General features: G+C 37.7%; 5 protein-coding genes and 1 pseudogene across 5 annotated transcripts; 5 read left to right on the top strand and 1 right to left on the bottom strand.

Moving 5' to 3' along the window:
* The first annotated feature begins 748 nt into the window (after positions 1 to 748).
* LOC126619050 (amidase 1-like) lies at positions 749 to 3,945 on the top strand. The gene is made up of 9 exons (XM_050287307.1): positions 749 to 958; positions 1,507 to 1,659; positions 1,848 to 1,972; positions 2,050 to 2,175; positions 2,454 to 2,636; positions 2,874 to 3,021; positions 3,132 to 3,300; positions 3,441 to 3,575; positions 3,710 to 3,945. Exons 1-9 carry the CDS (start codon positions 849 to 851, stop codon positions 3,845 to 3,847), a joined length of 1,287 nt encoding a protein of 428 aa, XP_050143264.1. The 5' UTR covers positions 749 to 848; the 3' UTR covers positions 3,848 to 3,945.
* A 3,021-nt stretch (positions 3,946 to 6,966) lies between these two features.
* On the top strand, positions 6,967 to 11,068 carry LOC126619049 (mevalonate kinase-like). The gene is made up of 5 exons (XM_050287306.1): positions 6,967 to 7,527; positions 8,356 to 8,599; positions 8,698 to 8,951; positions 9,773 to 10,186; positions 10,607 to 11,068. Exons 1-5 carry the CDS (start codon positions 7,395 to 7,397, stop codon positions 10,723 to 10,725), a joined length of 1,164 nt encoding a protein of 387 aa, XP_050143263.1. The 5' UTR covers positions 6,967 to 7,394; the 3' UTR covers positions 10,726 to 11,068.
* Positions 11,069 to 11,766: 698 nt separating this feature from the next.
* Positions 11,767 to 13,997, bottom strand: LOC126619048 (glucose and ribitol dehydrogenase-like). Its single transcript, XM_050287305.1, has 4 exons — positions 13,471 to 13,997; positions 13,015 to 13,391; positions 12,242 to 12,600; positions 11,767 to 12,137 (listed from the first exon to the last, which is right to left on the bottom strand). The coding sequence occupies exons 1-4, from the start codon at positions 13,594 to 13,596 to the stop codon at positions 12,115 to 12,117; spliced, it is 885 nt and encodes a 294-aa protein (XP_050143262.1). The 5' UTR covers positions 13,597 to 13,997; the 3' UTR covers positions 11,767 to 12,114.
* Positions 13,998 to 14,705: 708 nt separating this feature from the next.
* LOC126619046 (uncharacterized GPI-anchored protein At5g19250-like) lies at positions 14,706 to 16,359 on the top strand (annotated as a pseudogene).
* A 381-nt stretch (positions 16,360 to 16,740) lies between these two features.
* Positions 16,741 to 17,695, top strand: LOC126619045 (uncharacterized GPI-anchored protein At3g06035-like). The gene is made up of 2 exons (XM_050287304.1): positions 16,741 to 16,861; positions 16,962 to 17,695. Exons 1-2 carry the CDS (start codon positions 16,783 to 16,785, stop codon positions 17,462 to 17,464), a joined length of 582 nt encoding a protein of 193 aa, XP_050143261.1. The 5' UTR covers positions 16,741 to 16,782; the 3' UTR covers positions 17,465 to 17,695.
* Positions 17,696 to 18,830: 1,135 nt separating this feature from the next.
* LOC126619044 (uncharacterized) lies at positions 18,831 to 25,237 on the top strand. Its single transcript, XM_050287303.1, has 11 exons — positions 18,831 to 19,881; positions 20,152 to 20,220; positions 20,468 to 20,689; positions 20,804 to 21,082; positions 21,179 to 21,247; positions 21,692 to 22,174; positions 22,253 to 22,330; positions 22,831 to 22,995; positions 23,090 to 23,306; positions 23,404 to 23,751; positions 24,529 to 25,237. Exons 1-11 carry the CDS (start codon positions 18,901 to 18,903, stop codon positions 24,639 to 24,641), a joined length of 3,024 nt encoding a protein of 1,007 aa, XP_050143260.1. The 5' UTR covers positions 18,831 to 18,900; the 3' UTR covers positions 24,642 to 25,237.
* The last annotated feature ends 2,318 nt before the right edge of the window (positions 25,238 to 27,555 follow it).

Raw genomic sequence — 27,555 nt, 5'->3', positions numbered from 1 at the left:
AATGTTTTTTGTTTAATAAAAATTGAAATAAGAAGAAATTGTAGCAATTGTTCCTTAACTATAATCCAATTAGAGTAATAATCATTCAACTAAAAATTTGTGATCGTTAGTTCCATAACTCATCAAAACATTCAGATAAGGTCTTTTTTGTCAAAATGAGTCACATGCCACGTAGGTTGAATCGAGGGGCAAATGCAAAAAATCAAATGAGAAAATTGTAACAATAGTCTCTCAACTTTAACCTAATTATAGCAATAGTTTTTCCAACATGATTCATTTTGACAGAAGTTTTGATGGAGTCGATAAAAAATGACCATAGCTGCATGTTTTGATGAATTAAGAATCAATGGTTACAGATTTTTGATTTGATGATCATTATTTTAATTGAGTTAAAGTTGAACGACTATTGTTACAGTTTAATTAACTTTGTTTAAATGATTTTAATTTAAAAATAAAATAAAATAAATGAGTTTTAATTAAACAATCCGGGTTCATTTTTAACGAAAAATCACATTTTACATTTCCTTAGTATTATTCACTACTCATTTATTTGTCATTTTTTATTAAAATTAAAGTTTTTTTTTTTTTTTCCTAAAAAAAACGTTATCAAACTACTTTACCAATCACTGGAATTTCCACTTTGCCCCCACTGACCTGACGCGACCAACGTATCAACAGCCAATAATTGTAAGGATAATATCGTCATTGCGATTTGAATACGATGAATGGTGGCAACGGATATCATCCTGCAAAAGAACGAGCGACGAGTGCCATTCAAGTCTCTCAAATGTGGAGCTGCTGAGGCTGAGGTGGTCTGATCGAACAGTAGCAGAGAGAGAGAGAGAGAGATGGCGATCAACTCAAACCATGGCGCTTTCATGGAGAAAATCCATCTGCAACCGCCGTCTTCGTCGCGTGATCTTCCTCTGAGCGGCCTCACCTTTGCTGTCAAAGACATGTGAGAACTACTCCCTTCAAATTTCCTCGGTTGTTTCACTCTTTCATTATTTGGAGGCTTCAGAATTTGAATTATTATACTTAAATTTGTCTGCTTTCGGGCTTTTTTGCTGATTTCCGATTTTGGGTTCAATCATATTCTTGAAGAAACTTTTTTTTTTTTTTTTTGTGTTTCTGTGATTTTGGGTGTTTGTTCATACAATACGAGTGTTTTTAGAATGCCGAAAGAGCAATTTTAGATAACGAGAAGCGCTTCTAGTAAATTTGACGGAGAAAGTTAAAAGGTGCTTTTTCCAGAAGCACTTGAATTTTTTATGAAGTTTATTTGCTTCTTATCAAAGAACTTATATAGAAACCGCTTATGATCAGAAGTGCTTTTTCAGAGAAGCATTTCTAATAAATCAATGTGCTTTGTGTGGTTATATGTGTTGTGAAACCATGTTGATGAACTTCAGTTGAGGGTGCTAAATAGTGCTATCTTTTCATGTGTGTATTTCTGCGTAAAGCTAGAACATCTTTTTTATCACTGAAATATGAACTTTGAAGCAGATTTGATGTGGCTGGACATGTGACCGGGTTTGGGAATCCTGATTGGGCGAGGACTCACCCTGCTGCCGAATCAACAGCTCCGGCTGTTTCGGCAATTTTGAGTGGAGGTGCCACATGTATTGGTATTACTGTCATGGATGAAATGGCGTACAGGTTAGTTCAAAGAGGCCTTATCTTTCACATGCTTAAACTTGCTTTACTGTTTTGGTTGCAAAATGTTTGACAACTGACCGATTGTTACAAGTCTTTTTTCGTTGTAAACATATTCAAATGGCGATTTTGTGCATTCGAAAATCACTTGAAAGAAAAGGCCCTTGAATTTTGCGTTGTGTTGTTGGCAGTATAAATGGAGAGAACGAGCATTATGGTACTCCCACAAATCCATGTGCACCAGATAGGGTGCCTGGAGGCTCTTCTAGCGGTTCTGCTGTTGCCGTAGGTGCAGACCTCGCAGATTTTTCCTTAGGTAAGTTATTCCTTCTTGTGTGCTTTTGGTTTTTTCTTTCTTCTTTATGTTGAAGCACAAGATCCTCACTTTTTCAGGAACCGACACTGGAGGAAGTGTAAGAGTTCCTTCTTCATATTGTGGAATTTTTGGGTTTCGGCCATCTCATGGTGTCATTTCTACTTCTGGAGTTACGCCTATGGCACAAAGTTTCGATACAGTGGGTGAGAAATCAATGACTTTTTATATTGCAGACTGGCTTAGGAAATAGATTTTTGGATGTGAAAAAGAAAATGTAATGTTTCAGTTTTCCCTTGATTTTATATAACAAGAAGTATCTCTATTTCTATTTCTAGAAAGTAGCCAACTTCTTCCACTTTAATGATTCATATGCCATCCATACATTCTGCATAGTATTTGGAAAACTTTACCAATGTGAATTGATCTATCTAGCACTCTAGGCAATCGGAAACATTCCTTTTGACACTAACTTCTTATCTAGGATGGTTTGCTAGGAATCCCGCGATTTTGAATAGAGTTGGACAAGTGTTGCTCCAATTGCCTGATATGGGTCCTGTCGTACCCACTCAGTTTATCATCGCAGAAGACTGTTTCCAGCTTTCAAGTATTCCAAGCAATCGAGTAGAACAAGTACTTGTTGACTCAGTTGAGAAGTTATTTGGAGGTAAGTGAATTGACTGTATTCATCCGTTTCAGCTCTAGCTTTAAGTATTTTGATTGACATAAATCGAGACCAATTTATAATTCCCCTGCGTTTCAAGACACAGATAGACCATTAAAATCAGTAGACATATTATTACCTGAAAATCATCATTCACTTAGTTAAATTAGATCTCACTGAGATACGGACAAGCTCAATTTATGGAAAGAAGAAGCTCACTTATTATTTTTGACAATGCAGGTCATGTTATAAGGCATGCTAACCTCAGGGACGTTGTCAAGGACAGAGTTCCAAGCTTGAACACTTTCTTGGATAAGGGAAATGCGAGTCAAGAGTACAATATACCACCGTTGACAGCCCTATCAAGTGCCATGCGTCTACTTCAAAGGTGCTGATTTGGTGGACTTGAATATGAGTGTGATAATTTCTGCATCTTGATTAATAAAAGTTCAATTTGTCGTTCGTAATGAATTCCAATTTTATTATTTGAGAGCGTAGGTATGAATTCAAGAACAACCATGGTGAATGGGTTAGTACAGTCAGACCTGACTTAGGTCCCGGGATAGCAGAACGTGTATGGGAAGCTGTTCAGTCAGCAGATGAAAATGTCGACGTATGTCACTCCATCAAGACTGAATTACGTGCTGCTCTTACTGAACTTCTCGGGGTACTCCATCTCTCTCTCACACATCTTGGCAAGCATCAAAGTTCGTTTTAGGAATCCGTTGCTTCATATTATTTGTTTGCATCTTACCTTCCTATTGTCTCTAATGCATATGTGATACATTCTCTTTGATTTACTCTTAGGATTTCGGTGTTCTCGCAATTCCTACAGTTCCAGGGGCTCCACCAAAACTGCAAACAGATCCTACTACACTCGAAACTTTTCGTGCCAGGGCATTCAGCTTGCTCTCCATTGCCGGACTATCCGGATTCTGCCAGGTTTTTAATCCATCTCCTCTCTCCATGTTTGTATGTTTGTGCACGATGCAAAGTACGACACATTACGATCTTTTTCTTCGTCGATGCTGCAAGTACCTGTTGAAAATTTGTAACATATTTCTACGTATTTGCAGGTGAGTATACCACTAGGGTTGTATGACAACCTACCTGTTTCAGTTTCCTTATTGGCCAAGCATGGCTCGGATGGGTTCCTGCTCAATCTTGTCGAGACTCTTTACGACACTCTCAAAGAACAAGTCGGATGGTTGTGATTGTAGATTTTGAGTTGCAAGTTTTATTTTCAAACTCTTTACTAAATAATACTTTTGAATAAAATATATTGTGGGACTCAATTTGCTAACTTGAAGAATTAGGAGTTGACCTTCAATTGCTACTTCTTCAATTTGATAGTTGGGTTGCTGTCTCCGTTGGAGATGCGTTTTTTCTACGTGGCACTACAAACCTAACTTTGTTACCCGATTGCCACCTCTCTTGGAGATGCTCTTAGCTTTTATGTCACGCTTCACAAGAGTGATTTCCGAACTCCCCTCTTCACCTTTTCATGTGCTACCTTGTTAGATGAGCAGCCTAAAATAGGCAAATGAAAAGGATAATCAAAGGGTGGTGCTATCCACATATCCCTTTTATCTCTCACACGTCCCTCTCAATTCCACGCCGTCAATTGAACGAATTGAAACAGAATAAGGGACATAAATTAACAAATAGTTTGCGGAATGTAAAAACAAGTGTGTGTATAGCACCGTCCCAAATAAACCTAAGGAAAAACCAAAATTATAAGTGGAAAGGCATGTGTTCTGAATAGATATGTGAGTTGTGTGGCCCTTGTGGTGGTTGTACTTCAACGTAGCACAGATACTTGCGCTTTCACGATACCTTTCGATACGTACTATGGGATACGGCTCATGTACAATAAGATACTCATACGATATTTATCTCGAATTAAATTATGAATTTTGATTTTTAGGTGGTTGTAGTATCTAAATGCCGTTCCTACGGGTATGGTTTGCCCACGAGGACATTCATGGACGACTTATTAGGTAGGGATTAATCATTTTGGTTTTGAGAGAAGCATCGTTCATTCAACATGAACGTGATTGTAACGATATTTCAACTCAATTATGCACTATATTGGAAGAAAATTAACATTTAAAATTGTACGTAATTAATTTGTACAATCATATTAGCATTCTCGTCATAGGTTAAGTTCACTCGTAATTGTGGTGACCCCAGTGTCCGAAAGCCATGATCAACGAAGAAGGTAGGCAAGGTAAGAGTGGGCGCTCGACAACCGTGTCGTTGTGAGTGGGGTAGCTCCGAATCAAAACCTAAGGCCCAGTGGCGAATCCAGGAAATAATGTTTGGGGGGTCAACAAGGATAGCGCGCGTAGCGCGAAATTTTTTTTTAACAGAAACGGCATGCATATCGTCATTTCATCGGATCTTGGTAGGATAGCGTGATCAGCCTCTCGCCGATAGTTACCATACTGAAAGGTGCCTTCACTTTCCCTGACAACCAAAAATAAACATAAAATTGGGTTGGATGGTTCATAATAAACATAAAATTCTGATGTCAATACGGTGGTTCATAATAATATTTTTTAGAGATCATATTAATTTATGTTGAATATAAAGAGAAATAAAGTTGTTAAATATGTGGATGTGGAAAGGGCACACACATCATTACCATTAATTTATGTCAAATATGTGGATGTGGACGCACGCATGGGAACTTTGCAATCTGCACCAAGACTTAATGGTGACATCTTCAACTTGACACACGAACCGAACTGACAGCCTATGGCTTTTTACATAAAGCAAGCAATTTGATGCTAGCTGTACAAATTTGATTGGAGAGAAACTAAGAAAAAAAATTAAATAAGAAGAGTGTGTGGTCACGTGGTGTGAAAGGAAGAGAGAGAACGTCTTCGTCTTCGTCTTCCTCTTTCGCCAAACCGAACGAAAACCAGAAGAAACCCAGAAAAATGCAGCAGCTCCAAGAGGTCGCACCAGCAGCTTTAAGGGGTCGCACCAGCAGCTCCAAGGGACCTCTAAGGTTATTTCCATGGCTTCCAAGGGGTCATGCGACCCCATTGACCCCACTGTGGCTCCGCCTCTGCTAAGGCCCCACTTTTCTTAATTTTTTAATTTTATTATAAGTGAGTGGGTGGAGGACGGTTTTAAACTTCGAGTAGGATTTTTTTTTTCCCTCTCATTCTCTTCCTTTCTATTTGAACGGTTATGGTTAAATCACGTCAACATCTTATATTAATATTTTATGGCAAAAGAAAGACAAAATAAGAGAATGTGAGAGGAGATGATGAAAGGAGATGGAAAGAGGAGGGGAGAGAATCCTAGTCCTAATTTAGGAGAGATGGTATTTTGATCCCGGTACGCATGGGTGTTAACCCAACATTTTATCCACTCATGCAAAGCAGACTTCGATCTCATAATATAGGAAAGGGATCCTCTTTGGGACCCTTCTACCTAATCATCATCATCAACCAATCTGAATATTTGAAATTTGATCCAACGGCTAAAAACACGGATCCACTTTAAAAGTTATAATAACTTTAACTGTTGAATCAAATTTTAAGGATCCAAATTATTTGATAAGGAGTATCAGGTGGAAGAAATCGGGAGAGGATGTCTTTCCCATAATATATGCTTGAAATTGGCTCTTGTACTCGATCCAAGACTTCTCGTTTGGTTTTCAGGATTTGATCGGAATAGATAATACTTAATGTATGTTAGAAAAAAAGATGAGAAATTATCCATTCCGATTCCCTCAAAATAAGATATTAGAATAATAAAAAATATCTTCACATATAATCCCTTAAAAACTGACCCCAAAAAAAAAACCCTTAAAAACGAAAAATTATTCATTTCTACCTTCACGGTTACCCAAGTCCTGAGACTCAAAACTTGGATACAAATATCACATATCGTTGATCCATCCAACTTTGCAACCTTAAGTTACACCAAACATAGCATAAAAGTTAAAACCATATTCAATTTAGTGCAATCCAATCCCGCTTGGAAATGCTTATTTAAAAAGAGAATTTTAACGAAAAGCACCTGATACTGTTCACTTTAACGAAAAACCACATTCTTACACTAAAAAGTCAATTCTGGTACTATTCACTTTATCATTTATTTTGTCATTATCATTAAAACTCAAAATTTTCAAGCCTTTTTCATTAGTTTTCCTATTTAAAAAGCACTTCTGCTCAACACTCTATTTACAAAACATAAAAAATTATAAAATAAAAAAAAAGTGTAAAACGATTTTTGCGTGCTTCCTCCCAACATTATCAAAAGCGTTTTTGATTATCTGAAGTCTTTAATAATTGTATTAAAAGAACAGTCCAAATAGACTGTCAGTTCAATCTCTGACAATCCTATTCGATGCTGAGCTAAGCACCAATTGTACTTGGTTCCGAGCGGATAAGATCTCGAAACACTTCTACACGGTGGTGCCAGAACGTGGTCGTTGCACGCGCCACCTCCTACATGGAGAAAAAGGGGCCTGAAAAACAAGGAGCCAAAAAAACGAATCAGAAGGCAATGCGGCGTTTGAATAAATAATGAAAGGGGCCAACTGTGGTTGGTTGCAGCAGCCTAATTTCGACTTTTCTTACATTAATGGACCGTATATATTTTAACCCACCAAGTTCCAAGTTCCAAGTTCCAACCACCACACTCTCCTCGCACCAGGGAGACTATCTGCAATTTTCAGAATTGGCATCAAAATATTTGGATTTGGTGACCAGATTGAAACCATTCAACTAGTTTCAAGAAATGGAAGTGAAGGCACGAGCTCCTGGAAAAATTATACTCTCGGGGGAACATGCTGTTGTTCATGGATCGACGGCGGTGGCTTCCTCCATTGACCTTTACACCTACGTCTCTCTTCGCTTTCCCACTCCCTCTGGTACTCTCTCTCTCTCTTAATCTCTATTGGGTTTGTTTCAGTCTGTCAATTTATATAATTTATTTTTTGATGTGGGATGTTGTTTGGAAGATTTCGTTTTTTGAGTTGGATTCATGGGTTTTGCTAAGATATCATTTTTGGGTTATGAATGGTTTGCCAATGCAAAGATTTTGCGTCTTTTTTATGGTTGGATTGATGGGTTTTGCTTAAGCTTTTAAGTGATGACATTTCCAATTCAAAAGCAAAAGTTTGCATCTTTTTGTAAGCTAAAAATTCAGCTTTTGGGTTGCCTTGAGGTCAGGATTCATAGAAACCCTTTTCAGATTCTGGGAAGTTCTATTGGGTAGGATGATAGTGTGTCTGAAACTTCTGTTCTGTTTCTGATTAAGCTTTGTGACTCTGTTGCCAACCGCGAAAAGCTTGTATCTTTTTGTGAGATAAGCTTAAATTTGGTTGTTCTGTTGCTCCATATTGTGGTTAAAAGATATCCTCTTGAGATTATTTGAAATTCTATTTGGTGGATGAATCTGATTAGATAATTTTGTAGGGTTTAAGTTATGTTAGAAGTCTAATTGCAAAAGTTTGAGCCTTTTTCCGAGTTAAGCATTTAGCTACTGGATTGCGTGAAATCAGTATTTAAAGAAGCCCTTTTTAGATTCTGGACAAATCTGTTTTCGGACGACTCTGACTATTGGCCTAGTTGAATTTATAGGGTTTAAGTTATATTAGAAATCTGTTTTCGGATATGAACATAGTAAAGTTCATATGTTCATGTCCAGGTTCATTTTGAATAATTTGTCACTGACCGCCTTTCGCTGTTATTCATAGATAGTGATGATGCACTAAGACTCCAGCTCAAGGAAGTTGGATTAGAGTTTTCATGGCCTATTGGTAGATTAAAAGCAGTCCTATCAGAATTAGATATTCCCAACTCATCAGTGCCAACCTCATGTTCACTGGAGTCGACTAAATCACTTGCTGCTTTAGTTGATGAACTGAAGATTCCAGAGGCAAAAATTGGACTTGGTGCTGGAGTGTTGGCTTTTCTTTGGCTATATTCATCTATCCAAGGGTACGCAATCGTTATTTGTTTGTATAATCGACTACTTTCAGTTCTTGACTCTTGATTCTTATTTTCTCGTTCTCTAATTCCTTTTCTTTATGGCTCAGATTTAAGCCTGCTACTGTTGTTATCACTTCAGAACTTCCATTGGGTTCAGGTCTGGGATCATCCGCTGCATTCTGTGTTGCACTCTCGGGTGCTCTTCTTTCTTTCTCAGATTCTGTAAGTCTGGATTTGAGCCACAAAGAGTGGACCAGTTTTGGGGAAAGTGAACTTGATTTGCTGAACAAATGGGCTTTTGAAGGTGAAAAGATCATCCATGGAAAGCCATCTGGAATCGACAATACAGTTAGCACATACGGTATGTTATTTTGTAACCTGTGTCCAACACATTATCTTCCTTCATCAATATCTCATTTCTTCATCTTCTTTTTTTTGCTTTTCTTGCCTTGGATCTTTGAGTAGTTAGATAAATAGTTTGTCTGGATTAATACGAAAAATTCTACGATGCCAAACAGCCACTTGTGAAAAGGAAAATTTTCAATTTACTCGAAGCCACAATTTTTCGTACATGAAGAGATTCATTTATCTCTATGCATCTACTTCATTAGTGCTTACTAGTACCCCCAAAAAATTGTCTTACCAGATCCACATTGTACCTTGAAGTTCCTTATAGGGCTTTTCTTCGGTAAGATGGGAACTCTATTGAGGTTGATTTGGTTAATCTATCCTCCTTTATTCTTTGCAATCCAAGCCTACTGTTGGTTCCAAAATCTTGTTAAAAATCAAGATTATGTGAATCAGTGTGGAACTGTTAAGTTGCTAAATGCTTTACTATTTTAGTTAATGTTTCAAATAACCTGAATTTTGAGGATGAGTGGGATTATTGTTGAAGAGGAATCATGGATTTTCCGATACTGGCTCATCGCGACTAATCTAGAAACCGTTGTTTTTCAATCACCTAAAATTATAGTCATTCGGGATTGATATCTCAGTAATTATGAGGTATTCAAATATGCGTAATGGTATATGGTTTCAGACATAGCTCTCCATATCATCTTTTGGCATATTTGTTGGAGTTCAAATGTTAGAGATATGGAGTATTTTAGTTTCTTTACCTTGTTCGATGCAATGGATTTACTGCTTTTGACGATATCTTAATACGAATCTCTCTTCCAACAGGCAATATGATCAAGTTCAGATCAGGTAGTCTGACTCGCATCAAATTGAACACGACACTCAAAATGCTTATTACCAACACAAAAGTTGGGAGGAACACGAAGGCCTTAGTCGCTGGTGTTTCGGAGAGAACTTTAAGGCATCCAAAGGGCATGGCTTCTGTGTTTAACGCAGTGGATTCTATCAGCACGGAAATGGCCAACATCATCCAATCGTCTGCGCCCAATGATCTCTCCATCACTGAGAAGGAAGCGAAAATAGAAGAGTTAATGGAAATGAATCAAGGTTTGCTCCAATGTATGGGGGTCAGCCACGCTTCAATTGAAACCGTTATCCGAACAACGTTGAAATACAAGTTAGCTTCCAAGCTGACGGGAGCTGGGGGTGGAGGTTGTGTTCTCACGCTGCTGCCAACCTGTATCCTTTCATGGTTCCATTTATTTTTAGTTCTTTACCACATTTTCTCATGTCTCGTCATTTTCCTTCTAGTCTCGCAAAATATCAACAAACACGGTTTAACACCTGTTTAGGATTGGTTATAGAAGGGCTAAATTGCTTTCTGACATCTAAAAGCACTTTTAATTACGTTCAGCAGAAAAACTTAAGAGCGCTTCTGGGTTGTAAAAGCTTTTTACGGAGAGAAACTCTTCCATGTGCATTTCCAAGAACATCTTGGATTTCTAATCATTTTTGTTACATGTTTACAATAAAAGCATTTCATGCAAAAGTGCTTAATTTCTACATAAGCGGTCCCAAACAAGCCCTTAGTGACCCTTTGTAGTTTGTTTGGTGTTCACCTAGTTTATTTCCCAACGTTTCCTTGACCACATGAATCAGTGCTATCAGGAACTGTTGTTCATGAAGTAACTGCTGAACTGGAGTCTTGTGGATTCCGTTGTCTGACGGCCGCCATCGGTGGAAACGGAGTCGAAATTTGCTTCGGCGGTTCATCGTAACCTCCCTTCCGAAGTGCTGAGAATAAGATCTTAAAGCTCCATTGATGGCTGGTAGGACACAAGTTCTCTCTGCTCTCTGTAAATTATTTTCCAGTATTCTGAATTTTTAATCCGATTAATTTCCGTCTTCCTATTTTTTGACGGAAATATTTCAAAAGAACTGGCAATCTGTCCTGATTTCTCGTGGCGTAAACAAGATTGTTGCATATACATTTGTTTGTGAGAGATGATATTCTTTACAGCAAGGTGTTGAATTATTTTTATCTTAATCCTCTTTATGAGAGTGTATTCAATTGAGAATTTAAGAGATTTTAATGGATTTATAAATTTATGGAATTTTAAATAGAGGGTGTATTCAATTGAGAATTTAAGAGATTTTAAGGAATTTATAAATCCAGATAATTTTAATTGATTTGTAGATACTCCAGGTAAAATTTTAATTCAATTCTTTTGAAATCTCATTGGAAGATGTGAGATTTATGAATGCTTAAAACACTACAAAATCTCTCAAATTCCTTCGAATCCCTCAATTTAAAAAAAAAATTAAAATCAAATTTTAATTAAATACATCCAAAACGTTATAAACTACTTTAAAATCCTAATTAAGTACATCCAGATTTCTAAGAATTTTAATTAATTATCTTAAAATACTGATTGAATACATTTTGAATTTTAGAAAATCACTTAAAATCTTAAATGAATACTCCAAATTCATTAAAAGAATTGAAATCTTTCAAAAAAAAAATCTCTCAAAATCTCATTCACAGCTTAGAACTGTTTTAAAGTTGCAAACACACATCATCTTAACAAGATAATTTAAGTCGATAATCTATCTTGTAACTGATTGTATATCGATATGTGAGGTTCTTAGAGTCGCAATGTGAGATTCTTAGAGTCGCAATGTGAGGTTCTTAATAAGAGTCGCAATGTGAGGTTCTTAATAAGAGTCGCAATGTAAGATTCTTACATATCATCAATTCTGATCCAAGAAATTGACACTGTTTTATGTACCACAACTTGTGAGACTCTTACATATGACTTTTTGTGTCGGTTGTAAGATCCAAAGTTTCCAGACTCCTGGATAGATTTCTTGTGGCACCAACAAAGGTTGTTGCGCAAAATTTCTCATGAAATTTGAATATGCTTGATAAAGCAGATCATTTCTTGATCACTCACGTTACTTTATTTTTATTGAGAAAAAGTACGTTACAAACTTTTTTTACCGACTGACAGACAATTTCACATCAGATATTGATCCGCCGGAGCCTAAGGGACACAACAGACATTTCCAAACCATTTCATCAACATTCTCTCCGTACATACAAAGGAGACACTACTTAGCTTACTATATTAGTACTCAAAAGACAAAACACTCCTTCACAGACCCCTTCAAGCATTTACTATAACGCCACCTGCAAATTAAATAAAAAAAAATCCCCCAATTTGTCAAATAAATACGTAACAAAACAAGCATGCAAACAAGGATGCACATCACAGATATACGTCAGATATTTACCGTTGGGATGGAAGACTTGGCCGGTGTAGTAAGAAGAGAAAGCTTCTGAAGCAAGGAAGACGTAGGTCGGTCCAACCTCATACGGCTGCCCGGCGCGCTGCATTGGCACTTCGTTCCCAAATCGTTGGACCTCCTCCTCATCGAAAGATGCTGGAATCAACGGGGTCCATATCGGTCCAGGAGCTACACCATTAACTCGAATGCCTCGTTTAACCAGCTGCAGTGCAAGTCCTCTTATGAAAGCTACGATGGCGCCCTTAGTTGCACAGTAATCAAGTAGGCTGTCACTTCCCTTGTACGCGACGATCGATGTTGTGCAAATAACGGAGCCACCTTCTTTCATGTGCTTCAGTGCATGCCTAACATTACCAATTAGTAAACATCAAATTCTCATACAATTATTAGGGTTTTTTTTTTATCAAAAGTAAAAAATCTTGCTGCATATCTGCTTATCAAAATATTCTGCTACACACCCTGTACGGTGTGAAAGACAACGTACGGCCACACGTATATATCCACTATTTGGCCCTAGCCAGAGGAGTGTGTTACATGTGGATGTATAAAGGGCGTGTCCACGATGCGAAACATTTCAGATCGGTAAATTAAGAAATTTTGCATGTACTTAAAAAAAAAATTAAGAAAATTGAACTACTACACTCCCCTTAACTCTAAAGGTAGGACCTCGATTTTGTGAGCATCATACTCAAAATATAAAAGTTTAGAAATTTACCCTCATTTAATAACACTTCCATTTTCTTCTTTCCTTCACTTACCCTGTCATGAAGAAACAAGAAAATATGTTGGTCCTAAACACCCTCTCCAAACGGGCCTCATCAATATCCTCAACAGAGCCCGCCTTGTACTGCTCGGCGGCATTGTTAACCAGAATATCAATGCGGCCGTACGCGTTGGCAACCTCATCGACAACCTTCTTGCAATTTTCATCAAATCCCAGATCAGCAGCAAGAGCCATGGGCTCCTTGGCATCAGAAGCCTTGACCTGCTTGATCGCTTGGAGCGTCTCCTTTGCGTCCTTGTCCTCATGTCCCTTCACATACGTGAAGGCCACCGTTGCACCCTCCTGAGCAAACAGATGGCACACCGATCGGCCGATCCCGGAGTCGCCACCTGTCACAAGCGCCACCTTACCCTACAAATACTCAATTGTTAAGTAGATGGTAATGAAAATTATGTTATGTTAAGCAGCTCAATAAAACAATGTGATGTACTTGGAGCTTATTGGAGGGTTTGTAATCAGGGTTTGTGAACTGAGGAGTGGGATCCATGGCATGTTCTTTCCCTGGCTGAGTTCCTTGCCTTTGAGGAGGGAATTGCTGCTTTCCACCTGAAGCCATTCTTCTATAAACTCTATGTACTACTTTTCAAAGTTGATGGAGATTAGGGTTTATTGCAGTGAACTCCTGATCTTGAATGGTGGCAAGGTATCAAGCTATGGAATTTATAGCTATCTTGAACTGACACTTGGAAGAACAGGTGGCAGGGAGCTGTGTCTACGTGTCTTGAAATTTGCATGCAGACTACACATCTGTGAAAACAAACAGTTTTGTTGACATGGGCCATGGCCATGCCTGAAGATAGTCGAGAAGATTTTCTGAAAAGTGATAAGGATGAGCTAATACTCTTTTGCAGTATGAGATAGGTAGAGAGAAGAGCAAATTTTGGATCATGATACGGATCTCTTCTCTTCACCTCAAATTATCCTAAAGTAACAAAGATTTATGAAAAAAACTGATCGTGCACTTTAGATAAGGATTAGGAGTTACCAACTCCTTATATATTTAAGTCCCTTAAAATCTTTTCATGTGGGCGCCTCTCACAAAATGGAGACTCTGGCTAAATATGTGGATAACAGATGTGGGACGTGAAGCATGTATTGGTAGTGTTATAAATGAATTTATACTGATGAGAAGAGTTATTTGTACGTGCTTATAGGTATGTTAGGCTATTCTTCGTATACTGCTATTTGTTTGTTGTAGTTGTAGACCGTAGAACTTTTACTTTTTTTAGCTAGTTAAGATTCATATATGAATCAATCTGTTTCGATATCATTATTTAATGTAGATGTTTCAACCTAAAAATAATTGGCAGGAGACTCGCAGAACTTCTTCAGCACATATTACTTTTTATGTGATAATACTTCACATCAGACATGTTATTCCACGTCATTTTAATTTATGAGAAAGGAGATTTATTGTGTGGAACCAAAATATATTAATTTAACCAACAGACCTAATTTATAGGTTAATGCATTGAGATAATAAACCGCTCGTAACGAGTAAGAAATTTGATGTGCAATCAATAATAATTTAAAAATGTTAATTAATACTTAAGTAACAATATAACTATCAACAACTATATCATTTAATTTAAAAATTAGTTTAAAAACAAACTCTCTAGTGTTACTCTTTGACATATCCGTAGATAGTTAATCTAATCCGCAATAGAGCCGTTGAAAAAGGTCCTTGAGCCATGCTTTGCATGTCGTCCACGTGCAAGGCCAACTGGTAGCCAAGTAACTGATACATGTCAATTAGGCACCAAGTTTAGCGTTGTGTAATCGATCAGCTCTCCAACACCTACACCTGGAAGATTGCCTTCGAAAAAGGGATACAAGGCATTGGTAAACTCATCGTATAACAATCTCTCAAGTCTCTCATCCTCTCTCTTTCTCCCTGGTGCTCTCAATCTAAAACCTCATTCAATTTCCAGAAAAGGCCTTCAGCCAGAGCATTAATTGAAACTATGGCCTCCCTCATCGAACTTAGCTGCTTCTTCTTTGTGATTGCTCATTCCTTTCTCTTGCTTTCTCCGTTGGTGCAGGGTGCTGGTATGTGCTCTCTCTCTCTCTCATATCTATGTTCTTGTACATTATATGTATCTATATATATGTGTGTGTGTGTGTGTATGTATATGTTAGGCATGACATCTTACTAAATCTGCAGAAAACTATACTTGGTATGAATGCATATTTTTCCATTTCTTCGTTACTAGCAATTAACCAATTGCTCTCTAGTTTGTCGAAGTTTAGGGCGTGTGTTTCTTTTTCTCGTTGCATTTACTTGCTATTTTCTAAAACAACCAATGAACTTAGTCTGTCAAGATTGTTATAAAAAGTACTAATGGTTGTTGTGTCACGGTCTATGTGAGTGTACCAAGTCCAAACTATGCACCTATATATATGTTATCCCAACTTGATCACTGAAACCTAGACACCTAGGACTATTAGAAAATAGCAACAAATAAACATTATTAATAACAACCTAATTCCGACAAAAATCCGAGACTGGCATTAGTTTGTGAGTCTGTGATTCACATATATCCTTGGAGATGGCATGCAATTAAGTTAGTGACAGGCCCATAGTTATAGCATTGGTATGATATTGCAGTGGCTAATCCATTCTCAAAACTTACTTTACCTATTTGCCTGCAGATAAGGATGAGGACAACCTTCTCCAAGGCATTAACAGTTACAGAACCTCACTAAACCTGCCGGCCTCGTCAAGAACGGTAATGCAGGCTGCTTAGCAGAGCAAATTGCTGATGACATGGAAGACCAGCCTTGCAGCAGTCCCACCAACGGAGCCAACATTCTGGCAACCACGCCGACTCCGCTTGCCAATCTTCCCAAGCACTTGAGTAAGTGCAAAATCGATGCCAACAGCACATCAGCCGGAGTTATTCTCCCTATTTGTGTGCCTCATTTGGTCCCAACTCTGGTGCTTACCAATTATACTCACCGACCGCAGTTCGCAGAGTGTCTGAACGATTCGAAGTTCACTGGAGTTGGGCTTGGATCCGAGGATGATTGGATGGTGGTGGTTTTGGCCACAAATAACCCAGCTGGAAGCTTCGCTAATGCAGCAAGCTCTTTAGTTTCAACTGTTGGTTTTGGTCGTTTCTTGGTCACCTTTTTGCTAGGGTTGTGTTTTATCTTGGTTAGCTGAAGTTGTGTTGTGTGTGCCAAAATATTTGAAATTTGGTAGTTGTGAACTAGCTAGGGATTCCAATTGTATGTAATGGCTGAACTACATTATGTTTTCACTTCATGTAGTGTTATTTGCATTCGATATGTGCAAAGCAGAATAAATTTACCAAATTTAGGGCATCTTTGTAGTTTGTGGTTTTCATATCGGAAAGTCGAGAAACTTTGCAAGGGTTTTTAAGGATTTCGTACCCATTGAAATATCGGTTTTGGGATTGGAACCTCAACTATCAGTATACTTACGCCTGTGCTCCACCTCACCGGAATGAAATAGCAACAACCAGAATCTGTCAGCCAGAATTCTCTAGCAAAGAAATTATTGAACCAAAAGAGAATTGGAGAAACATCTCTATCTACTTTTAATTTATGGAGAATTAGAATTCCTTGGCATCCAAGGCAACTCATATGAAGCAAAGAATTGAACCCAAAACCCTAAAAGACAACATTAACCCACAAGCAATCTTTTTATTCCTCCCCAACTGGTGTATATTTATGCACCCTATTCTTGTCACAAGGCCACTGTCCTAGCACTAAAACAATGGCCTCCTCCAAGCTAAGCTACTTTCTCTTTTATGTTCTTGGCTTACTCTTTCTTTCTCATCCAGTATTTTCAAACGGTACTATTATCTTTCTCGCGTCTCAAAACTTTCGCTATATATGTTGTCATTTAATTTGTTAGAACAAATTCATTTCTCTAAAATCTTATTTTCTTTGCAGATGAAGAAGACAAGCTTTTCCAAAGTCTCAACAACTTCAGGCAATCCCAAAAGCTTCCGGAGTTCAAGAAGAACGACAATGCAGCTTGTCTAGCCGATAAACTCGCCGACAAGCTAGAACACCGACTGTGTTCTAGCTCACAGAAGTACAGCATCGAGCCAGGCAACGGACCCAAATTCCCGAAATTCGACAAGCTCAGGAGAAGGTGCCATATCGAAACCAACTCGACAACAGCCGGCATCATTTGGCCCGTCTGCGTGCCGGATTTGGACGAGGATCTTGTGCTCAACAACTACACTCGCTCCCATTACGCAAAATATCTGAAGGATTCTAAGTATGCAGGTGTTGGGATTGGTTCTGAGGATGATTGGGTGATTGTTGTGTTGACCACTGACGCACAAAGTGGAAGCTTTGCGAGCGGCGCAGCCTCTTTGGGTGCCATTGGCATGATTCATTACATGGCGGCTGTTTTGGTGGGGTTGTTCTTGGTTTTGCTCTGCTGAATTGCTCTTCTATTTTCTCTTTTATTGTGTTGGAATGTGATTATTTTTTCCCTTTAATCTTACACATAATAGTAAGAATGTGTAACAACTCCACTGTCTTTGATTTAAATTATCTTGTACTTATTCATCTTTAAGACAAACCTATCTTCGATTGTAATTAAGTGATACCTATTTTCGATTGTAATTAAGTGATGGATTGTTTTAATGGTTGTGGTCTTTTACTTCAACTTATTCCTTTCTGAATCTAAATTTTTCTGTCTTCCATTTAGTTTAGATTATCGTTGTACTAAAATAAAATAATACCTATTTATCGATTTTTCATTAACGTAAAATCCTACGTACTTTTCTTGACAAGATATCATCTTCTGAAATGTTTTTAATTTACGTATAGAAAGACTCCAACTTGGACTTTTTTATATACTTTGGATCAACTAAATTAGATTGTCATTCTTAAATAACCTAATTCTTACTAAACTCATTTGTTCTAATTGCATTTTAAGTTTGGTCCGTTAAGTTGAGAAATTTGTGAGTGGGAGGATTACGTGCATCATCCCTTCATGTTACAGTATATGAATTAATCACACCATATGACGGTTAGTCACTAAAAAACTTCTCAAATACATCATTATATAGTGATAATCTATTCACATATATAAAAATCTAATTACTGTTGTGATTCAGAACGTTCGCCCATCATAATTTCAAATCTCCTGTCCTAATATCGCTTAAACCAAAAAGAAAAAGAATTTAAATTGCTCAGAAAGTTTAAATAAAATCAGATATTAATATTTGAAAGATTTGAACATTTTTTTTTTGCTTTTCTAATTACCTCTATTCTTCTTCTTCTTCTTCTTCGTTTTGTCAAAATAAATTATGTTGGAAGAACAATTGCTACAATTAGAGTCTCGCAACTCATCAAAATGTGTAGTCATTTTCGTCTAGTACGTCATAATTTTGTCAAAATGAGTTATGTTGAAAACACCATTGCTACAATTGGGTTAAAGTTGAGGGACCATTGCTACAATTGGGTTAAAGTTGAGGGATCATTGCTCTAATTGGGTTAAAATTGAGGAACCATAATTTCTCTAGTTTGATTAAAGTTGAGGGACCAATGGTAATGAATTTTTAGTTGTGGGACCATAACTGCACGTTTTAATAGGTTGAAAGATCAATGATAATTGTTTTTTAATAAATGAACAATTGCTCTAATTGAGTTAAAGTTAAAAGATAATTGCTACGAATTTTTTTTTTTTTCCGACAAAAGTCAATAAAACAAATCGCGTTTAGCTTAGCTGGATTGGGTCCTGTCCACGTCATTCTCCCGCATGCGTCCAAATCGAACAAAACCACCTTAACGGAAACAACATCCCCCCATAGACACACAGAAAAACAGAGAGATAGAGAGGCACACACAGAGCTTCAAAGCCCTCGTAGCAATGGCGGAGGTCGACGACGCCGAGGACTTCGGAGACTTCAAGTTCGTCACCGCCGTCGATCCCAATCCCAAGATCAACGGACGAGATTCGACCGTCTCGGACGACGATTGGGGCGACTTCGTAACCGACAGCTCGAGCCAGATCAAAGCTCAGGTCGTGCTCTCCAATGGAATCACGTACCCCCTATCACCTCCCGCCCAAATCCCCTTCGACCCTTTTGGGTCTTTCAATGTTTCTAATGGGTCGGCGCCGACCAGACCCGAGACAGAGCCAATCCGAGTTGAGACTGAGCCCGCGAAGGTTGATAAGACTCGGTGGGTGAAGCCGCAGGGAGCTTTGCCGTTGTCGTTATTTGGGGAAGAGCAGGAAGAGGAGGAGTCTAGTGCCGGCGAGTCCAGGGTTGGGGACATTGCAAACGAGGGATTTGCGAAAAAGGAGTCGAATTTGAATGTGAAAAATGTTGGGATCGATGATTTGATTGCGAATTTGTACGGTCAGAATCCAAAAATCGTGTTTCAAAATGGGTCGGATTCGAATTTCGGCTCCGGCGGTCCTAATTCGACCATAAAAGGGTTAAATTTCATTGCAAATGGGATGGATTTGAAGTTTGATGCTCCGATTCCGAATGGAGATGGAAAACTTGGTGGTTTTAATTTGGGTGCGAATGGTTTTGATTTGAAATTTGATGGCGTCGGTTCGAATTCGAAGACAAGTGTGTCGAATTCGAGTTCTGGTGGTCCTACTTGGGTCAAAAACGGGTTGAATTTCAGTGAAAAAGCACTGGATTTCAAGCATGATGCTCTGGTTCCGAAAGAGAAATTGGGTGGCTTGAATTTGGATTCGAATGGTTTTGATTTGAAATTTGATGGGGTAGATTCAAATTCGAATACAAATGGGTTGAAGTTGAATTGGGAGGAAGGAAATGAGGACTTTGATGAGGAGGATGATGATGGTTGGGAGTTCAAAACTGCGGATTTGAAGGTAAAAGTTGTTTTCTTTGGTGATTTTGATGTTCTTGTTTAGATGGAGTATGGACTCTGTTTGGTTTCTGAGAATTCTGAAGTGAGAAAAAAGTAGAACTTCTCTTTCTCTATATGGTTTGAAATGCGTATTGAATTCTAGGCGGATTTGTGAGGAACAATTCCATTGGCTTTTAAATTTTCTTATAAGTATTGCTGAAGATTACCATTTAGTGGGAAAAGGCTTTGTTGTTGTTGTTGTTCATTGCTTTAATTTTAACTTTCATATCAGGAACAAGGGGTTGTGGAAGTAGCAGGATCAAAAGCGGAATCAAATGCACACGTACGACCAGAAATCCAGGCGGGTATTGTTTATTGTTGTATGTCTTGTTTATTTGTTGTTTTTGTGTCCCGCCATGGAACTTCTCTTGGAAATGCAGAACTTAATATTTCAATCACCCTCTGTTTCTTCTGGTGTGATTTTGCATTTGCACACTCAAATAGGGGACTTAGATTTTCCATTTATATCGAACTATAGCATACCATTGGACTTTGAAAAAAATGCCTGTTGGTTTGGTCCACCAAGTCTGACATTTCACATTTTGAAGGTTGACGGGAAGTGGCAAGCAAATACCAGAGGAAGTGGATTTAGTGGGGGGTTTTTATTTGATTTCAACCCTAAGCCTGTTACTCAAGATAATTTTTTCTTCGATCCACTTTCAATAAGCAAGCAGAACAATGCTGCGGATAAACCCAATTCTACTCCAGTTAATGGAAATCTGTGGGAGTTCAAGGATGCATTTTCAGAAACTGGACCAGAACATAAGTTGGTGAGTTAGTTTGATTTTTTGTTAATTTATATTATTTTCGGTAGTTCTGATCTGGATTACTGAAATGTTGACTTTTAAGGAGCGTGTCTTGTAATACTTAATTTTTGGTTGTAGGAAGAGGCAATGGCTGCCAGTCCTGCTGGTGTTGGAGCTCATGCTCATAATGATTTTTTTGCTGCATTTCATGGGGATTCTAGCAAGTCTGGAGCAAGTAACTTTGCATTTCCTTATATCCCGAGTTCTGGTAGGAAAGATGGTGTAATCTCAGATTCACATTCCAGTGGCAAGAAAGAGGACAACGTAAAGGAGTTGAGTAGTTCTCCAGATGTTGGTTCTGATGACGATTTTTGGGAATTTAAGGATGCATTTTCTGGATCTGGATCAAAGCTTGAGGTAGATGATTCAGCTGACTTCATTTATATACATGTTTTTCACTTACATTAAAAACTTTCAAGGAATGGGAATAAACTTATTTCCATTTTGGTGTAGGGGGAGCCAGTGGTTGCCGGTAATTCTCCCACCAGTATAAAACCATCTGCAATGGGTGTTGAAATCCAGGTATCCATTCCTGATATTTCTTACACATTATTGATATAGTGAAAGATTGTTGTTGCTGCCCCGTGGACATAGGCACATAGCCAGACCATGTAAATTCTTGATGTTATTTGTCTTGGTTATTTTGTTTTTGGTTTCCTGAGTTTATTTTGTTTTTCCTCTTCTTAAACATGATATTCATAACATGCTTATCATCTGTAATTGTACACAACATTTGGAAACTAGGAAAAATTTCAACTAATGGATGTTCTTGAATCATCTAAAGCAGCAACTTTACCATCTTGGTGTTAAAGTCATTGTACTAGTATGCACTAGAATTCTAACTCCTTTTTGTCTCATCAATGCTTAAGCTTCTTGTTAACAATTTGAAAAAGTTTGTGGTTTATTTATGCTCTATGAGCAAATGCTCCATACTAATTTTTAATTGTTTTCTTTTCTTTTTTACAGCACAATGAGGTAACACCGGAGAATCATCGGCGAGCCTTGCCCCTGTCCATTTTTGGAGATGAAGAACCGGAGACTGATGATTCCTCAGTTCAACAAAATATTTCTACTCATACAACTGCATCCCACCAAGTAAATACCAAAAAAAGCCCTGCATCCAATCTATCCATCACCGATCTAATATCAAGCTTGTACAGTCAAGTGGACCAGAACACTAACACAATTCATGTGCCGAAGTTAACTGATAATACTATACATACTGCCCCAACCTTTTTGGAATCTGATTTTGGTGATGATTTTGATGAAGATTCTTGGGAATTTAAGGATGCTGTTTCAAGAGATCAAAACCAAACTTCTATTGCCACCCTTGAAGATTCACCTCAAGATTCTTCTACTAAAGTCCATCTAGATAATTATGTGGATTTGTATTGCAAACTGAAGGATGAAACATACGGTCTTGCACTCTACCATCTTGAAAATAAAAAGGTAAGTAATTTGCTCAGACAAACTTTCTGTTACGAAGTTTTTAACAGTATTAAGTATTTGAAATGTGCATTTTGTTAGAAAGCTCAAAGTGGTGCTACTCTTTCTGGTGAAGATACAACAGTAGATACTCTGGAAGATCTGGAACAGGAAATCCAGGTTTGTTGCTTTAAATGGTCGTTTTATCTTTCTTCCTTTATTTTTTTTTATCATTTGGGCAGTTTACATGTCTTATGAGGCTATGCCTATGTAAAACTGAATCGACATGTTAGGTAGTTGGTCTTCATAGTATGGACTATGGAGCTCGGTTTTTGAATAAGTGCTTCTGTTAGGTTTGTAATTTTCTAGTAACTTCCTGTTGTATCTGTTGTATAATAATCTGCATTAGCGAATAAAATGGATGCTTTTTACTTGTTGTCATGATTTATAATACTTCTTTAATATTTGGGGTCTGGACTATCTTGAGAATCATCATATGTGAACAGCATGAAGTGTGACAATCAGGAACTGATGTTGGTGGATTTATTTGCCCAAAAGAAAATGTTAGTGGATATAATCGACTTAATAAATAACTCAAATGTATGGTGCTTAAGTTAGTAGTTTAGTTGGGCATAAAACTTCGTTAGTTTTTGCTAACTTATTGTGGTCTCTTGTTATAGAAATTGTACAGTGAACTGCATCAACACAATATGATCTCCGATCAATTCCAGTCAGGGAATCTTTCTTCAAGAAATACAGAACTTCATGAAGTTCGTAAACTTCTACAAGATCCAAAGGTCCAAGTTTTTGAGTCAGAATATAAGTTGTCGCAAAGATTGTCGTTGGTACGTGCCTTTACATTGATATGAAGTAATGAAAACTTCTGTATAACTTATAAGTGGACTTTGCTTGACCGTGCTTGTATTTGGGTTTTGATAGGCAGAGAATGATTTGAGATCTGCCGTTGAACTTTCAAGACACGCAGCATCCACACTAAGGATTCTTAGATTGGGATCAACTGAGGAACAATCTATTTACATTTCCACCTGGTCTCGAATAGTGTCCGTTTGTGCTGAAGAGTTGAAACATGGTTCTCTAATTTGGAGGCAATCATTAGAAGCAAATGTTCAGAATCAAATACTATCCGAACCTCAAGGTACCACATAAGAAATTGTTGTAGATGGATTTCATAGTTTATGTTACTTTTCAAATTTTGTAGTTACTTTTTTGTTGTATCATTTTTGGAAACACAGGCAAGCAGTATATCCTTTCCCTTGGAGAAATTTACAGAGTAGTTTTAGTTCTCGAAGCGTCTGCCAAACTTTACAAGTCATGGATTCTATTACATTCTTCAGACTGTTCTAGCTTTTTTTCTCTTCTAAACGAGTGCTCTACTTTATGGTCAAGTTCGGGACTTGATGAAGCTCTCAAGAGCATTTCAGATGCAATTGATTTTAAATATGATGGGACCATTGCGGAACTACTAGATTCCATGACATATATTCATCATCTCGATGCATTTGCTCTCCAAAACGAAGTTGTTGTTAATGACCAAGAACCTATTTGTTCGCTGTCACTATTAACTGCAGGAGCCGTGCCAGGTATGCAGAAGTTGATTTTGATCACCGTTATTTCACTACACCTGGCCATGCCAGAGAGCTCTCTCAAGTCTTTTGGTGCTTGCATTGTACACGTCCTGTAAACTTTTGTCCACTTGAATGATCCTTACCAGACACCAATTTCTTTTTCGCGTCTCATTAAGAATTTGATTAATTGAGTCAAATAAGTAACGTTATGGAAAATTTTTAGGGCTCTTTTGTAAGTGCTTTTAAAATTGCTGAAAGCACTTTTGGTGAAAATGTTTTTGGTACCAATCCAAAAGCACTTGAAGTGCTTCCTGCAAGAAGCACATAACTGATGCTTCTTCGAGGAAGCACTTTAAGTGCTTTTGGAACCCAAATTTTTTTCCCTAAAAGTGCGCTTTTAGTCATTTTAAAAGCACTTCCAAACGACCCCTTAGTTTTTAGAGATACTTACTATAGTGAGTTTGAAATAGTCCTTTTTCAGTTTTACATTTCATCAACTTTAGTATCTTGAAACTGTTGGTAGTTTGGTCTTTACTCTCTTGGGTGATAAACTAGGATTCCTGAGATGCATACTTGGTTTACGTCATCTGGTACACTCGGTCTTTTTTCTCTCAAGAAAAGTGTCATAACACCACTAGCAGTTTAGGCGCACCCGCTCACTAGTAAATGTGCAAGGCGAGCAACATATTACATTTTCACATATGAAATCCTCGCCATTTTTCATAGTCATCTCGAAGCTATGTTTTGTGTTTCTGCTCTTTTTAATGTATTAGTTTTGTTTGTATGTTTCAGGTGTTAAAATGGTGATGTGGAATGGGGAAAACTACTTGTTGAAACTGGCGAACTTATGGGCAAATTTAATTAGTCCTAATCCTCCGCAATTGCCCCGCGTGCGTTGTAGCTGATCAGAAAATCATGCTGGAGGAATCAACGAGGACTTTCGATGTGCTCTTTGGCTGAAAATAGCCACTACATCTCTCAGTTCTCTCTAGAACGTGGCTTTGCCGGAGCGAAAAGCATGACGATCAGTGAGAAAGAAAGGTAGTGACTTCTCAACAACACGATTAGGAAGTAATCGGATACTTCCTAATCCGAAAGGCAGTCGGCTGCTCAGTTTGATCCAACCAAACCGCGATCTGATCCTTTAGTTTCGAGCTTGCCATTGTGTTTTTGTGGAGCCGTTGTACTATATCGATAGGATGTAGAAAAGGTTCTTGTATCGATGTTGTAGTTGTGTGTGTCCGAAGGTAAAACTGGGTGGATAAGAAAAGCATCCCTAAACCCCGTTTTAGAATTTTGAAACGAGGACACAAAATAGGCCATAAAAACGAGGTATGGAGAAATTACCAGTCAAAAGCTTGCACAAGGTGCAAAATGCAAATATAACTTTTTGTGTGGTAGTACTTTGTAATATGTTCTGTATTGTGTTTTATGACATTGATGAACTACAAGATTGATCCATTTATAACGTAATATTAATAAATAAACACGTGTTATGGCATGTGTGAAATCTGTAACATCGCATAACAGTCTAAGGTTCGACAAGCAGACCTTATATGGTTGTGCGGCAACACAAACATAGACTCTCGTTGAATGCAACTAGCCAGCCGTACAAAAGAACTTGCCCTACACCTATTACTGGACTTCAATTTTAGTCATTAAAGTAACGAGGAAAACCAACATGTAATATGACTTGAGGTGAACAATGGAGAATTTCTCGATGTGGTGGTCATACAAAGGAGAACTTAACTAATCTTGTTGGAGTGCTCTAACCTCAACCCACATTTAGCGCTAAAGTGTTCTAGTTACTGGGATCTATACATAAAAACCAGAGGGATGATGAAACAAGCACTTGCTTAAAACGTGAAACTAAATATTATGTCCAAATTTTCCGGTTCTGATCTGATTAGTTGTGTGTCAAAATGATGGCATGTATAATGACGTTTGATCCAGAATTCGCCAAATCCCAGTTGAGCAAAAAACACTCAGCTGCAACCTCATCGTTGAAATCGCATCTGAAAATCTATATGTGATTCGTAGATGGAGGAGCCAACGTTTATTTTGTCAGAAATCTCGACTTTCTGATTCCATTGGAAGCAAAAAGAACTCACTCAAATTTTCTTGGATCTAGGCTTCTGCAATGATCTACCATACGTAGCTCTTGATTATTGTGAGTTTGGAACATCAGTTGGTTTAGCTCCCACTAGTTCACTTACGAGAATTCGGAACATCAAGTGTTAAAGCTCTCAAATTTTCTATAATCCGGGGACTATAACGAATTGGGACTTGAATTAGTTACTGAAACAGGTATGGTGGACAAGGCTAATGACATACGGTTTGATATGTACAAGTGAGAGATTTAATGTGTAAAATGAGTAAATGTATTTTTGTTTCCTCCAATATCCTAAGTTTGAGTTCGAAGAGAAAATAGATCAATTGAGTTGTCATCACTCCAATGTTTGCGAATATGAGTGTTGCTCATGTAACCATGGCGGCTAAAATGTCAAATTTGAAAAGAAAAAAAGAAACTTGTGTGCACTGTCATCCCACCAAACGGTAGAGAAAGTTTATGTATCTTACTCATTTTTCTGTCAAATTTGGATCGTAGGTGGGCGATTGTGTTTGTAAAATGAGTGCAGTTTCCCAATATCCTAATTTTGTAATTGCAACATTTTTTAATTTGTATATAGGTATTACAACAAAGTTGAGAGAAAGTTAACATATGCTCAAAAACCTATCTCTCAACTTTCTTTTATCTCTTGTCTAAATGTATGTTTTGTGTTGTCTAAATGTATGTTTCATGTTTTTCTTTTCATACGAAAGTGATGCAACAACATCACCAATATGAAAAGATAACAAGTAATGCATGAACAATTACCATCACCAAAATCTGTTTTTCCAAAAGATAAAAGAGAGGAATCATAAAACTAAATGCATTCTCAAGTTCAAATCTTTCTCCCCAATATCCCTTGTGTAAAAAAAATAAAAAAAACTCTACACAAAACGTCAATTTTCCCAAAGACATAGTTTTTCTATTCGTTATAAAGAATTTTGAAACACTTAACAGCCAACTTACCTTCACTGGCCTTCAGGTCACAAACCAAACCCAGAGCTAATGGTATGCTATAAAAGTTATTAGACACTGGTGTCAACTACAACGTATATTCCGATCATTGTTTTAAAAATCTCCGTCTAGCGCCGTCTAGGCCCGTCTAGGCCCGCCTAGACGTTAGGTGGCTAGCCACCGCCCCGATTAATGCCTAGGGGTTTGAAAATTCATAAATGATGACGCTGAGGCGCCCGCCTAGCCCGTCCAGACCCGCCTAGATACATGCCTAGGTTGCAAAAAATAGATATCTTTCCTTTTGCATTTTATTATTTCCAATAAATTGTAAGAGACTTATTGAACACTTAAATAAACAAACATTATATGTTTGCTCTCCATGTTTTCATTATATTCCAATACTTCATAATATATATATATATATATATATATATATATATCACTCTATTTTATAATTTATGATGAAATTATATATATTTTAAGTATAAACAGACACTTATTACATGAAATATAATAGATTTACTTAAATCTGCCTAGTCCGCCTAGGCGCCCACTTAAGCTCTGTCTAGTCATTCAGGTACTAGGTCCCAGCTCGCTACCCGACTAACACCTAGCGTCTTTTAGAACCTTGGCTGCACTGTAACAGAAGATGCAGAAATCTTAAGAATCGCCAAAGCGCAAGACTAATTAATCCTAAGTTGGCCAAACTAGATAGTTATCGTCTTTCACGATCTTCTTTCCAGAGAGTGAACTTA

This window comes from Malus sylvestris, chromosome 4 (assembly GCF_916048215.2).
Source record: "Malus sylvestris chromosome 4, drMalSylv7.2, whole genome shotgun sequence".
Classification (NCBI taxonomy): domain Eukaryota; kingdom Viridiplantae; phylum Streptophyta; class Magnoliopsida; order Rosales; family Rosaceae; genus Malus; species Malus sylvestris.
The sequence above is the reverse complement of the archived record's forward strand: the minus strand, read 5'-3'. Positions and strand labels throughout refer to the sequence as shown.